General features: G+C 40.1%; 1 protein-coding gene across 1 annotated transcript in view; it reads right to left on the bottom strand.

Moving 5' to 3' along the window:
• Window positions 1-18556, bottom strand: part of VCAN (versican) — a 121135-nt gene that overhangs the window by 45018 nt on the left and 57561 nt on the right. The window contains 1 exon segment of the mRNA XM_005903753.3: window positions 433-5658. Within this exon segment, the coding sequence (XP_005903815.2) occupies window positions 433-5658 (5226 nt within the window).

Below are 18556 nucleotides of genomic sequence, written 5' to 3'. Positions count from 1 at the left end.
CCATAATAACACCCATTCATTAGAGTTTTGTTTTGTTTTGTTTTTAATAAGATACTTTTCCTGTTCCTAAAACTAAGATGCATAACTATGGGACCTAAGACAAAGTCATACGTAAGTTGTGGATAAAGTCAAATTGAATTTTTATACCATTAACAACTTCAGGTTTTCCATGTTGCAATTGAAAAAAAAAAAAGAAACAACATGTTTCTTAAACCCAGAAAAATACAAAGTTTATCTTGGAAGCCCCCAGTCTATACTTACTTTCTTTGCATCTCATTAGGGAATCAATACTATGGCCTGTTCTGCTGTATGTGAACAATACAAAGAACCTTCACCCCTTTCACAGTACAACACAATTATATAAATAAATATGTTAGGACCAAGGGACTGTTTCCACGTTTGGAAACAGATTTATCAACGTTGTGTCCTTACCTGGTAAATAGACTGCTGTGCCTTCCACTGACTCTTCATTAATGCCAATCAGGAAACTGGTTTCGTTAGAAGTTTCCAGAAGGGGAAATGATGGTGTTGCAAGCTCAGTATTTAACTCTGTGGTGCTTAGTGTTGCCTGCTTATTAGAATCAAGCATCCTCGTCGGTACTTGCTGTTTGGGGGCCGCTACTGTGGAATCCTCCCCTCTGATCAAAGCTGCCTGTGTTTCAGGGCTTATTTCCAGAGGAGAAGGGATGGTGGGCCACTCAGAAGTCTGTGGGCTGGGCTGAGGCACCACACCTGCCTCGACCCCGTGAATCACAGAAGCAGAAGTAGAATGTGGCCGCAGTGTAGCACCTTCTAACTTCGTTTCACTTGCAGCTGTGACAATAGCCTCAGCCTCAGGGGTTTCAATACTGGGAAACACCTTGACTGTTTCCCCAGAAACCTGGACACTGGTTGTGCTGTCAGAATTTTGGAAAATCTCAATTTCTTCTTGAGCAATTAGTTCTGTGGCAGAAGCCTCCGTTGGTTCTAATAGTTTAGGCTTACTTTCATCTTCTGAAGGCTCTGTGTCAGGAGGTAAGGATGGAGGCTCAGTTATGTGAAAGTCTTCTTCACTTGAGGGTTTGAAAGTCGCTTCAATGTTTGCAAGTTCTCCTGAGGATACCGGGGGTGTGCTGGCATCTGTACTTGGCAGAGCACTTGGCTGCAAGTCCTCTGAGTGCTCAGAGTCTCCACTGCCTAAGTGGATGCTGAGTGGAGGAAATGATGGTGTCTGAGAGAGCAGCTCTGAAAAAGCTGAAACTGTGGATGTGTCGATGGAATCCGGCAGACGGGCTCCTTCCATCACATCAGGTGCCTCTGTTAAACTCTGAGCCGTCAGGTAGGTAGTACCAATACTTACGTAGGGGGTAGGATCTGTCAGTGCCTCCTCAGCCCCAGAAGAGAACTCTGGTTGGAAAGAGGGACTTACATATTTCTTTGCTTCATCCTCATTCTGTGTCCTTTCCAAATAGCCCAACGTTGATATGACTTCACTTTGGTCTGCAATAGCTTGGCCATCAGACAAAGTGCTTGATTCAAAGATGTCCTCCAGGGTTTTGGCTTCAGTTTTTGACTCTGGATTAACTGTGGCAGACTTACTAGGAATGGGCAGAGATGTGGCTGTGGGAAGCAAAACGTCTAATTCTGTCTCTGAGCTAAGGATGGGGATCCCAGTCGTGAAGATAAAGTCTGTGTGATCTAATGGATTTCTGTCTTCAGGAACCTTCGATTCAGGTGTTGCCTGAGTGTAATTAGCCAGCAGAATATCACCAGAAGCCTCAAAGTTTTCCTCGGTTGAAGACAGGTTAACAGCTGCCTCATACTTCTCTTGAACTTGAGTGCTCTCTTCACTACTGTCAGGCGGTCCCGAGGGTACTTCTGGATCCAAGTCTGTCTGCATTCCAAGGATGTCTTCATATATTGGTTTAGTGTGATCAATATCTATGATAGTATTTTTATCTGATGTGAGCTCAGGTATAATTTCAAGGATGGTACTCTCCGTCATTGTCAATATTAAATCCTTGTCCTCTTTGTCCAGATCTATAATAATACTTTCAGTGGCTTTTCTTTTGTCGGGTTTCAGCGTGGAATCCTTGAATCCCCCGAAATGGTCTTGGAAACTATCTGCCGCACCTTCTGTGGCCTTCTCATATGATGCTGTGCTTGCCGGTGTGCCGGTTGCTTCAGGAGAGCCTTCTCTCTGCTCAGGATGAAGCGGCAGCACCATTGAAACTGTCGGGAATCCATTAACAGTAACAGCTTCGACACTTGGAACCTTGGGATGTTTTTCCAGGGATCTATCAGAAACAAATGTGGTGCTTCCTTGCCTAGTTGCCTGAGTCATTCCAGAAGCGTGGACTTCTGCACCAACGGCATCCAATTCCCCAGAACCTTCTCCAGAATGTTCATAAAACAGGTCAGATGGTTTCGGTGTTGATGTAACAAATCCTTTGGCCATTTCAAGATCATATGTTCTAGCCAGAAAATCAGTGGCAGAGGTTGCTGTTTCTTTAGTTTCTGCTGTCATAGAATTCTCGCTAGAGACTTGATCAGTCAGAGGCTGTGGTCTACTGGTCTGGATTTCTTCTGCCCTACGGTGCGTCTGATTTTGAGGCTGTCCGGGGCCTGTGGAAAAAGTGAGAGGTGCCGTGAAGGGCCCTTCTGTTCTGGCGTCACTTAAAATTTCTGGTAGCGTTGTGCTGGATGCTGTCTCACCATCTTCAAAAATGCTGTCTGTTTTGGAAATGAGTGGTCTCATTTCATTTGCTACATTTTCCATTCCCTCATAGTCTCCACTTGTATCATTTAAGATGCTGGCTTCTAAACTTTGTACTTGAGAAGTCAGGGGATATAATGTGCTAAGGACTTGTTCTATTTCAGTAAAATTCACTGATCCTAGAGTAGGCAAAACTTCTTCCCCAGATCCCAGTCCAGAGAATATAAGATCTGTATCTGACTCTTTAATTATCGGGCTCGTACCTTTGGGAAAGGGTTTTATACTCTCTTCCTCTTTGATGGTTGAACCTGCAGTTACACTTTCAGCTGGTACTGATTCAGTCACTGAGGCAGTAGCTAAGAAAAAATGGGATTTTTCAGTAACTTCAGGGAGAGTAGTGTACAATGCCAAGCCCTTTGAATCTAGAGTTGGAGTGGACACGTCAGCTAAGGAAATGACTTCCTCCTCCATTCTCTCATCAGTACTGTAAGTTTTCTTTGTCGTTAGTGTGAAATAACCTGTGGTTTGGAGTCCAGGTTCAGGAAATGTCTGTGAATCAAAAGTTGTTTGTTCTGGTGCAACAGAGCTTTGAAGGGGTTCAAAAGATTCTTGTTCTTGAGTCTTTTCCTCTGATACTATTTCACTTCCATTTCCTTGCCTTACAGGGTTGACTTCTTGTCTAGGCCATAATTCGTCTGGCTCCACAGTTGGGGGAAAGTCCGTTGAAACTGTGTGATTCTCCTTCACCTCCCCCTCTTCGGTTGAAGCTTTAGTACTCTCAGCTTCTGCTGTTGGCAAAATGGTGGATCTTTGATCAGTTTCATTGATAGCACCTTCTTCTCCCAATCGTTGGTCAATAAATGGGGAATCTGTTCCAGAGGCTTTTCCCGCGGCACTGGGAAACACTTGGTCAACAGAGCTGCTTACTGAGAGCAAGGGCTCACCTGAGCCCTCAGCAGAGGCTGTGAATTCTTCCCAAGGGAAGGCTGAGGTGCTGACTGAGGTGCTGACCAAAGTGCTGCCAGGTTCTTCCGAGTCAGCAGTGTGGTTACTGAGGTCCGAGGTAGGTGTTACAGATGGTAACATCTGGGTATCCTTAAATGCTGCATCCCCTGAGCCTTCCATCATCACTATTTCTTCTTTTGTTATGGGATAAGATACTGTCGAGTATTCTCTGAAGTCACCACTGAAATCTTCCTCCAAAGGAAAATCTGTAGAAAAGCCCTTTATTTCTGCCCTGTGAGTTGGCTCTCCTGAGATCTCTGAAACCAAGTTTTCCTTAGATGTTTGGCTTATAGTTTCAGCAACCTCCCTGACCACTGCAGTACTGAAGACTTGTTCGGTTGGCTCAAAAGGGAATACAGTTTCCACATTTGGAGACCAAGTGCCAGCTGCCTCCTCTTCAGCTAGAATTTCAGGCTCTAAATTTAATGAAAGTGAAGAAACAGTGGTGGTTTCTGGGTCAACAGCAGCTTCTCCGGAGCCCTGCTCCATAAAGAGAGAGACGGGGCTCCCTGGGACAGTAGGTGACCCTTCCAGAACCCCAGGTTGACTGCTAAGGCTGGGATCTGTGGTCTGTGCTGCCAGATTGTCTAAAACTTCTGTTTCTGTAAAGACAATGGTAGAACTTGTCGTTTCCCTTTCAGACTGTGTGGGTATCATCTGGGACGTGAAACTCTTCCTAGTAGCAGCTGCTGAATCATCAGGTGGAGTTTCACTTGAGCTTTCTAACTCAGAGGGTGAAACAAACTGATCTAATCGCTGTGTAGGGGAACGTACCTCAATTGTAGAAGCTGTACCTGTAGTTCCCTTCTCCTCCTCTTTCCTTGTTGTTTCCTCCAGAGGTGGACTGAAAACCCACTCATAAGTGTCTGTCTCCCTTACAAATTTGGTAGGCACTACTGCAGAAACCTGTTCAGAAATTGAATATACAGTGGTTGTAGGAACATCCACAAGGCTCTCTGTGATCATGATCTTGCTGGTGTCTGAAGTAACGCGGGGGTCTGTAGTATTTCTCTGTGATAAATCAGTTATCATGGCAAATATTTTATCTTTGTCTTCTTCTGCTTCCCCAGAGCCTTCCGGAATTGGAATTGAAGGACTTCCCGAGAACTCGACAGTGTGTCTAGGGGTTATTTCCACCCAGCTTTCTACTGTGGACAACGGCTCATCAGACTGTGGAGTGCCTGTTAAGATAAATGATGCATCCTCTGAGACAGGTGCTGATACAGAACTTGCAACCATACTTGGAGTATGTGTGGTAGAACTTTTTTCTGCCTCTTCACCAAACGTTCCTTCGGTAGCCCCTGAAAAGATGATTTTTTGAGATTCCTGGTCAATGGCAGCATCTCCTGAAGACTCTTCAGGAAACAGAGGTACCGATTCAGCATGTTCATGCACCAGATGATCAAGTTCAGGATTTTTCTCTGTGATTGAGTCTGGCCCCTCAGTGGCTTCTCCCTCATGGATTGAGGCTGTGGGGAAACTATCAGGCTCGCCACTTGAGAAAGGCTCTGCTGTTTCAGGGTAAATCTCGGGTCTCCACGTAATTTCAAGGGACTCCGTTGTTTCTTTAGATTCATTAGGTTGCATGGCAGTGGACAGTCCAGCATGGGTGATTATAAACTGATGGCTATCACTTTCACTGCTGTCTGAAAAATTTTGAGAAGGTGCAACACTTTCGAACTGGCCACGCCTAGCTTCTGCTGCTTCTGGGTCCTTGGGAACAGTGGTAACTACATGCTTCCCATTTATGTACTGCACGGATGGGGTGGTCGTGACATCAGTGGCATTGGCACACTCCTCATCTTCTTCATCCTCTTCACTGTGCAACATACCAAGTAACTCAGGTAAAATTTCAGCAATTAGATCGTGCTCTGGATCTGTTTCTTCACTACAAGGCTCATCTTCTTTAGATTCTGAATCTATTGGATGACCACTTACACTGAAATCACTCATTCGACCTGAAAAAAACAAAGAGTTTTCACAATACTTAAATAGAAGATTTGGCAGTGTACGATAGAAGAAATCGATAGCAAGGCTGGCTGATCACACTCTCACACAAAAAGAAGGATTCAAATCTGTTCACAGTAAGAGCAATCACCCTTCTACACATGGTTCTCAGTCTTCGCATTTGCTGTTTGATATTAACAACGGGAAAGATAAATCCAACTGTAGCAACAGGTCACAAAAGCTCTTCAACATGTTTAACAAAACCACATCCTTAAAACGAAACAAGGCACCAGGTACACACAGTGTAATCATGAAATGGAAGAATTCATCTCTGTGCAAACTGGAAAAAAAAAAAATTTCAAGTTAAGATCCCTTCACGAGATCATACAGAAAAAAGTAACTGTTGTCCTTCATGTTGGTGAATGCAAAGATACCCTCTATTGAATAGGGAAGTGAGAAGCAATTTCTTCTGGCCTCCTGTCATAATTTACTCTAGAGAAGACTGTTTTTAGAAAAGTAAAAGAGAGGTTTCTTTACAGCCCTTTCACAGTGTGATGACAATCCTGTCCCACGCAACAGTAAGACAAGACTTAGCTGTGTAATAAACTGCAGCCACATTCCATGCACAAGGGCAGGAAGCCCTGGGGAGGAGGGGCTGGGGGTCTCCTTGCAGGGCTGTCTCACAGAAAGCACCAGGAAAGAAGAGCCCTCCACACCTTTCCAGCTTTATCTGTAATGAGAGGTGATCTGGCCTGGGGCAATTGTCATTCTTTTCATTAACCTTTTCTCCAAAAGAAGTTCAGGAGTCACTTCTAAACATTAGAACTAGCATACCTGAAATAACACCTATTCTCGGAACATTTCCTAGACTGTAGATTGCCACAGGGTATCAACCACTAAGCCCATCTGTCTTTTCTCTCTCCAAAAATCCACCAGCAAAGCTCCTCATCCAAACACCAGGAGGGGGACATTCCGCACCCTCATTTGCATCGGAGTGGAATTCAGTGGTCCTTGGAGAGGGTTTCAGAATCACGGCAGCACGGACAGGTACCTGTGGGTGTTCTGACCCCAGGAAAGACACAGAGAAGCTCGTAGGGTTGCCCGGGGTCTCGCCCTCTGGTCCCGGGAACACTGTTGCAGATACAGCTTTCAGCCTAGCCCTGATCCATGCCACACATGCTTAGGTTGAACCTGAGAACTTACAGGAGGAATAATAATTACAACGACGGAATCACTCCTACCCTCTATTGGTAGGGAAATGGCTTCTGTTGTCAGAAGCCACTCCCCGTCACCCAACATCTAACATTTCCTGATGGCAAAAAAGAAAAACACTCTATTGAGACGGTAGCAATATTGTCTGTATTCTTTGCATGTGTGTGTGTTTCAGTCATGTCTGACTCTTTGCCATTGTATTCTCTGTGTCAGCATAAATACAGAAGTATATGAACATCCAATAAAAACTCTACAGAGCTCCTTCTGTTTTTAACTATGGTTTGCTAATTAAAAAAAGAGAGACCGCAAAACGTTTATGTAAGTAGAAGATATATTGTATTTACATTAATCCCTTTCACTCTAATAAAAACAAAAAAGAAAACTTTTTTCTCTGTATCCCATCTTCACTATATTGCCACCATAAAATATCAGTACTATTTGTGTCAGAGTAGGTCACTCTTCCCTACTACATGTGCATCCTATTTAACTTTCACACACTACAAATCACTCCTTATATCTCCACTGAATACATTCGGTGCCTCAATCATGTAAACAAAGTGGGATAGGTATTCAAATGAACAAAAAATACTGCTACCCTAAACAGAAATGTGATCAATACATAACTCTGGCATGTTACAAAAATATAAAACCCCACCTAGAGGGGTGGGATGGGGTGGGAGGTTGAAGGGAGGTTCAAGAGGGAGGGGACATATGTATTAGCTATGGCTGATTCATGTTGATGTAGGGCAGAAATCAATACAATACTGTAAACCAATTATCCTCCAGTTAAAAAAAAAAACAACTAAAAAATAAATAAAACAGATGGCCAACAGGGACCTACTGTATAGCACAGGGTACTGTGCTCAATATTCTGTAATAATCTAAATGGGGAAAGAATTGAAAGAGAATTTACATATGTATATATAGAGCTGCATAACTTTGTTGTATACCTGAAACTAACACAACATTGTAAATTAACTATAAACCAATATAAAATAAAAATTTTAAAAATTAAAAATATGTACTAATATAGATGATTTCTGCCACAGAAGTTACAGCTATTCCTAATTGCCAAACTCACAGAAGTAACTAAATGCCTTACCTTTGTTTTCAAAAAGGGTAAGTTCATTTAATATTAGATCATAGAAGTTATTACTCTGATCTTATACTGTCTCATGGTGTATGTTTTAAAAGAAAACATCTTCAGATGACAAATACCTTTTAATATAGCTTGTGTTGAAGGCTACCTCTCACTAAGGAAAAAAGAATGTGAGAGAATATATATGCATATTCTTATATAGGTATATGAGAGAATGCATCTTTAAATGCCTTCTGTACAAATGAATCTTTTGAAATATCACATATATAACCTTATCTAATCACTAAATCAAGCAGCCTCATTGTTAATACTATTTGAATACAGTTGAGTGAAAGCGTGTTAGTCGCTCAGTCGTGTCCGACTCTGCAACCCCGTGAACTACAGCCCACAAGGCTCCTCTGTCCATGGAGTTCTTCTCAAGGTAAGAATACTGGAGTGGGTTGCCATTTCCTTCTCCAGGGGACCTTCCCGACCCAGGCATTGAACCCAGATCTCCTGTGCTACAGGCAGATTCTTTACCATTTGAGCTACCATGAAGCTACACTCAGTTAAACGATTCTGTGAAACTTTGTAGAATTTAACAGGAACTTCAAAAATATGCCAATTTTAAATTGCTTATAGTGCCCGGAGAATCCCAGGGATGGGGGAGCCTGGTGGGCTGCCGTCTGTGGGGTCGCACAGAGTCAGACACGACTGAAGTGACTTAGCAGCAGCAGCATAGTGTCATTTAGCATATCACCCTTTTCATTAGGTTTCATTAGGTATAAATATCATGAGAACTCATTATGAAAAATGATCACACATACAGTCTAAATTTCCACAACACCTTGCACTTAAATACAGAAAGAATTTCAATAAGAAGCATAGGTGTGTGTCAAGCATATATAAAAAAATCCCCATCACATTTTGTACCTCTGTATAAGCAGTGGAGATTAAACTAACTACTCAGCCAAGCTTCTCCAGCCAAACACAAGGATACATAAGGAAATAACTGCTTGATAGTCTTTATTTATAAACTCCTAGGCTGGGAATAGGGTAAAAATATTCAATGTTATTATAGATTTCTATGAATTTCTAAATAAATTCCTTACTTTTTAGAAAAACAAAATGGATATAAACATATCCCATGAACTTCTTAGTGAATAATTATAGATAGAGGTTCATTAGGTATGATGTTGGTAGCTCTAAAAACAAGTGGGGTGGAAAAAAGCAGAAAGAAGACACAGAGGTCTGTCAGTGTGTCAAATGTCAACATGTCAAAGGAACTGACACTCTGACGCTCACTTACATGTTTTACAAAGGAAAAGAATAATTGAAAATAAAATATTTTCCTAGTAAAGAAAACAAAGAACTCATTGTAAATCAACAATTTTTATAATAATTTCATTGACTATCAACTCATTAAGTCTATTTAATTCAATTAATTAAATTCCCTGACATTCATTTTATGTTCTCTAATTGCAGTTCAATGAACAGAGTATAATATTCTTTTAGCCCATTTTCCACTTGGATAAGGAACCCTGACATTTCTTATTGCTCATAAATCTGAGGACTCCCTTAGCATTTTAGACCAGCGTGTTAGAATATTTCACCAAAAGACTCAACTGTTAGATGCAATTTATTCCATTTTCTAACCTAAATAAATACCACAATACTTCAATCACAGCCATAAACTTCACAACACAGCTCAGCATCGTACTGGTTTTTGCATGCAAAATTAAATTAACTCCCACAACCATGCATGGCACCCCAAAATGCAATCTCCCCAAGATCAATTGATTGCACAAAATTTACTAAATACTTATTCTCTATGAGACTATATGGCAGACTCATATTTACCAACTTTACAGAAACCTATGGCCTCCAACGGTGTCTTCCAAATCTTTCTCTTTCTCTCTGAAACAAGTCCTCATGCCAATAGGTTAGAGAAATGACCTTCCTATAACTCTTTTTGCAAATGACACTTTGTGATTGTACGTAATGCAGATGTACCAATCATTACATTTAAATTAGAATTCCTTTATCTACCTGCCTTCCAAGTACCTGATCTGCCTTGCCTCAGAATGGCAGAAAATACAGAAATACTTAAGCAATTTCATCTTATACTTCTCATTGTTCTTTGAAGTTGGACTGACCAAATAACTATCAGTGCATCATAATAAACAGTGATTGAGAAGATATATTTCAAAAGGTGCTCATTAAATATGAGCACTGTAAAAATGCTCCACTTAACAAGAATTCTTAAACAAAGATATGAAATGTACATAAAATTATTTGGTTTTCTTTTCTGAAAGGAATCTTCTCACAATTAACTTATCAGTGAAAAGTGAAAGTGAGGTTGCTCAGTTGTGTCCGACTCTTTGCTACCCCATGGATTATAGCCCACCAGGCTCCTCCATCCATGGGATTTTCAGGCAAGAATACTGGGTGGGTTGCCATTTCATTCTTCAGAGGGTCTTCCTGACCCAGGGATTGAACCCAGGTCTCCCTCATTGTAGCCAGACGCTTTACCATCTGAGCCACCAGGGAAGTCTTAATAACTTATCAGTATTTATTATTAAAATAAGTTGTGTTCCAAATGGTTTCTTCTGATTTCTTAATATTGGTTCAAGGGTGAGGAAAATATTCATTGCCCAGGGCTTTGAAGACAAGTTTTTTGGCCAAGAGATTCTCTACAGATGAATCGACATTTTATTCTTAGCATGGCAAACTTGTTTTCATACTTTTAAAATGTCATGAAGGGCTTCCCTGGTGGCTCAGTGGTAAAGACTCCACCTGCCAAAGCCAGAGACATGGGTTCAATCCCTGATCCAGGAAGATGCCACGTGCTGAGGAGCAACTAAGCCCGCACACCACAATTATTGAGCCTGTGTTCTAGAGCCTGGGAGCCACAACTATGGAGCCCACGAGCCGCAAGTACTGAAGCCTGTGAGCCCTAGAGTCATGCTCTGCCTCAAGAGGACCACTGCAATGAGATGCCCATGTACAGCAGCTGGAGAGTAGTCCCCAGCTCACCACAACTAGAGAAAAAGCCTGAGCAGCAACAGACCCAGCAGAGCCAAAAATAAATAAATAATTTTTGTAAAAAGTCACAAAATCGACTTAAGATAGACAGGTGAATTCACTCCTGCCACTGCCACCTCCATCTCACCCATATTCCAATTTGCTCCTCTTTATTTAGTTTCTGAAGTTACTTCTTCATCCCCCTTTCTTGCCACCACCCTCACCCACCATGCATATTATGAGAGAGTTGCAAGAGCTATTATTGCAAACCAGAAAAGTTTCTTTGTAGGGTGTGTGACCGGTGGGGATGTGGAGGGGAGTAGGGAACACCTGTGTTTCTGTGAAAGCAAGTATTTCATCATGAAATTGTGATCTGCTCTATTTTGTACTAACAGTGCAACCTCATGGAATAATTAATGACCCCAGCTCTGAGGTGAACAAATTCTTACAAAAGACGACTCTATTTTAGAATTTTATTCTAGGGTGATATAACTTTTATTTGGACTGCAAGAGTCAAACCACAGAACTCTACACAGCGTATGTATAATCTTTTCTCTGTTTCTATGAATGTATTTTAACAGCTTGAATATACCACGCTAATAGATTTTTTTTAATGGCATTTCACACAAAGCTTTATTGCTAGCTGACCTCAAATTACTCATCAAGTATATTTAAGTACTTAATGGCAAAATTTTGTAGACATAGCACAAGTCTTACAATCACACTGTTAGCAGACACAAAACATAGTTGCTAAGATGCAGAGGCAGCTGGCTAGAGTCCATGTTTTCTATAGGGAATTCTACAATTTAAGAGCTTTTAATCAAATATAAGTATATACCAATCCACTCAGTGGAGAGATACTAGGATCACATTTCTCTATGAAAATAGATTTCAATGTGTGGGAAAAAAAAGATTTTGGTTCCTTATTTAAAAAATACAATAGACAGCCATACTGAAGTACTTGAGAAACACTTTTGGAATTTAAATAGAGAAAACTTGAAGTTGTCTAAGATATTTAAGTTTTCTGACACATACCTATGAATCTAATATATCCAGACATAAGCAAATGCTTCAATTTCATTCACCATTGAAATATTCTTAACTAAAATAAAATGCTAGCTGCCACCTTGTAAAACAATGAAGACTACCTAATGTGCTTTTCCACTAGGTTGTCTCAGACATTCCAAATTTCCCAACATTTTCAAAATTTGAGACACTAAAAATGGTGCCAACTCAGGATGTTGAAAAAATAAATGACATTAGTGATCAAGATATAAATATCTTCCCCAAATCTTGTCACTTGTTTTCATATGCTTAAATTACTTTAATAATTGAAAATCACGTGATATTTAGATCAACGCGCAATCCCTCCAGAGGTAAGAGATTAAACTAGGGGCCAGGAGATCAAGATTGGATTCTGTGACCCGTGTCTCCCTGTTAGCTCTGCTAGCCGAGGTTCATTTGGTGTACCACCCATGCATGCTATCGGACACTGACAGCTCCTGCTTGCTGAGAAAGGAGCTCAATATTTCTCAATTCATGAATTTTACACCCAGAAAGCGTAATAAACAATATAAGCGTTTCTGATGGCCTCACTTTTGAGGCAGACATGTTATGGGGATGATAAATGGGAATCATCTCTTTTCCCAGCTTCAGATAATCCTCTAATAATGCTGTTCTTTCAAGTGGAAAGAATGTGTTTAGATACAGTCATCTGCTCTAAGTGAGCTTAAGGAGTTACCACTGAGTGTGGGCTTTTCTTGCTTATAGAAGAGGCCCAAGGGACTCCCTAACTTCCAATTTTTAAAGGGTAAGGGCTTTCCTGGAGAGCTTAATCAAGTAATTTTGGGCCCTTCAAGCATTTTTGAACAGTAAGATAAAGAGCTGCATGAAAAAGAAGGCAGGTTATTTCAGTTTGTAAATGTTTCCTTGAAAGCAGAGCAAATGACAAAAACCAATTATTGGGCAGTACTTACTTTTCTTATCTTTTTCATGTTAGTTCCCCATGATTGTCAAAACTTTTCATAGATGAATAGATGACAGATAATGACTAGATGCCCAACACCAGAAAAATACTTTGGTCAAAATCAAGGATTCAAATTTAGGTAAAACACTTTGACATAAGTAAAACGAATGCCCCTCATATGTGTGTGTGTGTGTGTGTATCTCAATACTTCCTTCTAAGCTCTCCAATTACAGCTACTAAACTGAACTTTACCAAACATCAGTTTGTTTTCATTACAACACTCCCTTCTTCAAAAGTTACCTCTTCCAACTGACCTCTTCAATAGCATGTTCAAACAGCTCCATGGCTGTCCTCACATTTATCCTCATCCTCTCATTCTCTGCATCTCTGAGTTGGATGCAGAGAAATCTATGCCCCCATCTCAATATCCTCCTCATTCCCAACTCACACTTCTATTCAACAAGAATCCTCCTGCCCCAAACTTGGAATGCTTCATAAACCCTCCTTGGAGCTTCACTCCTGTATTTATGAATGATCCAGCTGAAGTCTCCATCCCTCCAGTCTGTCTTCACTAAAACTCCTCAGCCCGAACTGGTTGTGTCTTTCATTTGTATGCCATAGGACTTATGTCATATTGTTTCTTATTTATAAATTCCCTAGTGGGTATTATATACTTGTCTCACCTTCCTTACTAACTTCTATGTTCCGTAAAGTGAAAGAATCTTTTAAACATGTAAAGCTTTCCTTATTCTAGCCACTTAGCTTCTCTTTGGGAATTTAGTTGAAAGAATGTCTACATAGTTATTTATCATCAAGAATGGAAACATTTACATTTACTACTTTGACACTTTCTTTTAAATATCTGCATTTTTTCTGGTCCTGAAGAAACTGTTTTTTGGCTGCAATAATAGCTCAAATTCTGAGACACAACTAAAAGAAACACAGATAATGCAAATATTAAAGACTTCTATGGCTATGAAAATCAGATAATCTAAGTGGGCAGGCATAGTCTCAATATTATTTTTTATCATTCTTTTCCTTTCCAAATATAGAATCCATATAGGTTTATCTCAGGGCAATACTCACTATTTTTCTCAAGTGGAAATATATAATGAACATATTTACTTTGTCAGTATAGTCAAAAGAATCCTTAAGCCATGAGCATATGTATTTCCTTTTAATCCCCATGCTGATAGAGAGAAAGTAATACGGGTATGGCAGTGTGAGGTATGCAGGTCTGTATAATTCAAGATACATTCTCCACCCCTCACGATCACTTTTGATCCAATTACAATTACTCTGAAATGTTAAAAAACATATGTTTCCATTATAGTTAATTCTATTTTCTTCCTTCCTTACAGATGTCAAGGTTCATTTAACATGTGTGAGAAAAGCTACACTTCCCAAAATGTGATAAAGCCCAGCATTTCATTTAGGGGAGACTGAATTAAACATTTTTTCCCCCTTAAAACTGGTAAAATACAACTTAAACTTGCAGAGGTTTAAAGCAACCCCTTCCCCAATATGTCTATATTTCAAGGTCAGAAAGCCTTTACTTTACTGTAGGGTTCAACATTCTCCAGGAATAAAGACTGCATGCATTAAAAAAATACAGACGTCTAATACTAAAAAAAGAAGGCAAATTTAAGAAAAGAAACAAAAAATATGAAGGCCTGGGTCCCACCACTAGAAATTCAGATTCAAGTTGTCTAGTGGGGGTTGGGAGAGTGGATATTTTTATATGGAGGCTCCCTGGTGATTCTGATATAAAGCCAAGGTTGAGAAGCAACATGAGCAGAATTTGTGCACTGGGGGATTTCCTGGGGCTCCTTCAAACCCCTGCACAGAATGGCATCACTGTCGGTCAGCTGCTGATACCTGGTTGGTGCTGTTCTGTGGCCTTCTGGGCAACATGGATGGTTGCTCAGCAAGAGGATGAATGCCCAGAGTTTCCTGTGAGGCTGATTCTGAGACTTTGTCTGAAATAGTAACTTACTTCATTGTTGCTGCTGTTGTTCAGTCTCTCAGTTGTGTCCAACTCTGTGACCCCAAGGACTGTAGCAAGCCAGGCTTCCTTGTCTTTCACTATCTTTTGGAGTTTGCTCAAACTCACGCCCATATTACCTCTATTTTTCTTTTTTATTAAAGCAAGCAACTGGCTTTTATTGTATACTTTTCTTGCTTATTGATTATTTCAAGTTGCCTTCCCAACTAAGCTATGGATGACATTATTTTCCTTTCCCTAGCCCTGGTGGCTCAGACGGTAAAGTGTCTGCCTGCAATGCAGGAGACCCGGGTTTGATACCTGGCTCAGGAAGATCCCCTGGAGAAGGAAATGGCAACCCACTCCAGGACTCTTGCCTGGAAAATTCCATGGACGGAGGAGCCTGGTGGGCTACAGTCCATGGGGTCTCAAAGAGTTGGACGTGACTGAGTGACTTCAATTCACTTCAGCCACAGAGTAGCTTGACTGAATGCCTTTATTTCAACAAGCCTTTAAAATACTTCCTGGGAGTGAATGTGAAGAGATGGGCAGAGAATGTTTTATCTTCAGAGAGTGAAATGGCTCCCTTAGAAAGCAGAGCAAGGTAAGATCACAACGTAATAAAAGATGGTAACTATAGTATATTCCGTTGTACTCTACAGAAGCATACGTTGGTGTGTTTTCTCCCTTTCTCAACTTAGAGAAACCCAAACCTACTCCGAACAGCACATGGCCAAAGAAACTAACTCACCCTGTGAGATGCCAGGAATACTGTGGTGTAAGATGAAAAGATGAAGTCATTGGAAGCCAGACAAGGTAGTGTATGCCGATTACATACTAGGGGCAAGCAGGTCTAAGTACCATACTGAGACATAATATGTCAAGCTTTCATAGACACAGATGTTGAAGTACAACTAAACTTTCCCTCTCACTCAAGGGATTCTTTCTTTCCAGTTTCAAATCTCCTACTTTAACTTATCTATGGAAAAAAAATTTTTATACATTATCACAATAATTCTAGCAAGTATTTAGAAGGTTTGCCATAATTTAGTCTCCTCCTCCAAATCAAACCACTCCTTTTGAGAATAATTATAGCTTTCATGCCATTGGATCAGGGTTTCCTTCTTGATTTACACTCAAAAGGTCTGAATATTGGCATATCCCTCTAAGGAACACAGTTTCTCATGCAATAGGTGCTGAATTGTCCACACAATACCCTAGGTTGAAACAATATTTTACAATTTCCATTGCCTCAATTGTGTTGTAAAAAATCAGAGTACTTCCATGCAAATGAAAAAAATATATACAACAGTTTTCACTAAAAATTGTTCCCCTGTCCCCTCAACCAGAGCCCCATTCTTGGAATCTTCCTATTAATAAAGTCACTTATTAACCAGCTTTTTTTTTTAAATATATATGTGACAAACTGGCCTCAGTGAGATTCAATGTAATAAATTTTGCAAATAAATTTTAAAACTGACAAAAACAGATAATGCATTTAAATTATTTTTTCATTTTACCTCATTAAAATGAAACCTTTATAAAGCATTTCTTTTTCTGTTTCTTGTATCCCTTTGCTCCTCTCACCACACGTCTCTCCCCTTAGCTACACCCCTCCCCTCCAAAAGTTCTGAACACTGTCTGGGCCCGTGAATACATTTTTTATTCACTGCACAAATGAATGATCTAAGAGCTGTTAAGAAAGAAGAATGTAATCCCTGTGTAGAGAACTAGGGGGTTTCCTTGACAACAACAAAAAGACAGCAGGGAATGCCCATGTTTTCTATGAATATGCAAGAAGAGGCCTGGCCCAGCACCTGGAAAAATTTATAAAGAATTTGTGAAAAGATCTTTTCTTTGAAAAAAATTAAATTTGCAATCATCAAAAATCACAAGTCCAATTTTCACACATGAAAAAGAGCAGAAAGCTAATGAGTTCTACATGTTGATAGTATAGAATCAATACTATAACTATATTTAAAATTTAAATAAGGGCTGCAGCTGCTTCTGATTTGCACCCAAAATGGCATCACCCTAGACAAACACAATCCATAGATGATTAAAATTTTAACAAGCTCTTGCAGTCAGACAGATACTAGAGTATAATTATATTTGTCTCACTGTAGTATAAATCATCTCAAATTTTAAGGAAATTGCATTTTTAACATACTTAATACAAAACAATCTACATTTTCTGACATTTAGACGTTCACAATGAAACAACTGCCGTAGCTGAGAGGGGATTCATTTCTACTACGTCATTGCCATGTGCAAAGCACTATGCTGGGTGCTTTCTAGTCACTTAGGAGGTATTAAACGTGCGATGTGCCTGCCACCGTGTCGTGCAAGCCCAGGAAGAGATCCCCTTCTCTTTTAAGTAATCTCATGAGTTTGTAGTATTAGCACATCAGAGAAGACAATGGCACCCTACTCCAGTACTCTTGCCTGGAAAATCCCATGGCTGGGGGAGCCTGGTGGGCTGCCGTCTATGGGATCGCACAGAGTCGGACATGACTTAGCAGCAGCAGCAGCAGCATTAGCACATATGTTTACTATTATAACAACTGAGGCCTGTGGCGATCAAGCAATTTACCCAAGATCAAATAGGTGGCAGATAACAATGTTGACCATGAACCCAAGTCTGTTTCCAAAGGCTCTTTCCACTCCATCGAACTGTATCCCATGGATCAAATCAACTACCTATCCATGGACTTTCAGAATATCACAGAGTATGCTTCAAAAATCCAGTTCTAGTATAGTATGTAGTGAATGGCAATTATTTGACTATTTGTTGGATACATGTATATTAATATATTTGGATACATACATATATGTATGGCTAAGTTGGTAAAGAATCCACCTGCAATGCAGGAGCTCCCGATTTGATTCTTAGGTCGGGAAGATCTGCTGGAGAAGGGATAGACTACCCACTCCAGTATTCTTGGGATTCCCTTGTGGCTCAGCTGGTAAAGAATCTGCCTGCAATGTGGTGAGATCTGGGTTCGATCCCTGGGTTGGGAAGATCCCTATACGTGTGTGTGTATATACACGTGTGTGTATATATATATATATATACACACACAGTGATCTTTTGTTATATAATCCCTGTGATTTGGAAAAAAAAGAGAGTATGTATCAGAATTTAGGAACGATTCTTTCTATACAATAATCACTACTACATCCATTTTACTGGCAAAAATTTCTGACAGAAAATTTAAGAAATTCCTGGGTCCACATGGCCAAGAATCAAAGGAAAGACTGATTGTAGTTTCCCTAACTTATATCACCTGCTTCTGTAATATTGCTAGTTCAAACTGCATTTGAATTAAGATATTATAAAAGTTTAGATCATCTTTTAGGGTATACAGCCCACTCTAAAAAGTAGTTTTATGTCATTTAATTTTACAAATGTGTAATTCTGAACCGTGATACATCATGGGACGTGTTTTGAAAAGCTAAATGTACTTAACTTACAGATGATGCTATCTTTATCAAAATATATCAATCACTGAAAAATAGGAAAATGTGAGAGAACACTCCTTCCTGAGGAAGTTGCCTGAAGTTTCCATGATTTGTATAGGCTTCTAGGTGAATCTTAAGAAGGCATTCATCTTCTGAATCAGGGGAGCCACTCTGCCATTCAAG

The sequence above is a fragment of the Bos mutus genome, chromosome 7, assembly GCF_027580195.1.
Source record: "Bos mutus isolate GX-2022 chromosome 7, NWIPB_WYAK_1.1, whole genome shotgun sequence".
Taxonomy (NCBI): domain Eukaryota; kingdom Metazoa; phylum Chordata; class Mammalia; order Artiodactyla; family Bovidae; genus Bos; species Bos mutus.
This window is presented reverse-complemented; position numbering and strand designations above follow the sequence as displayed.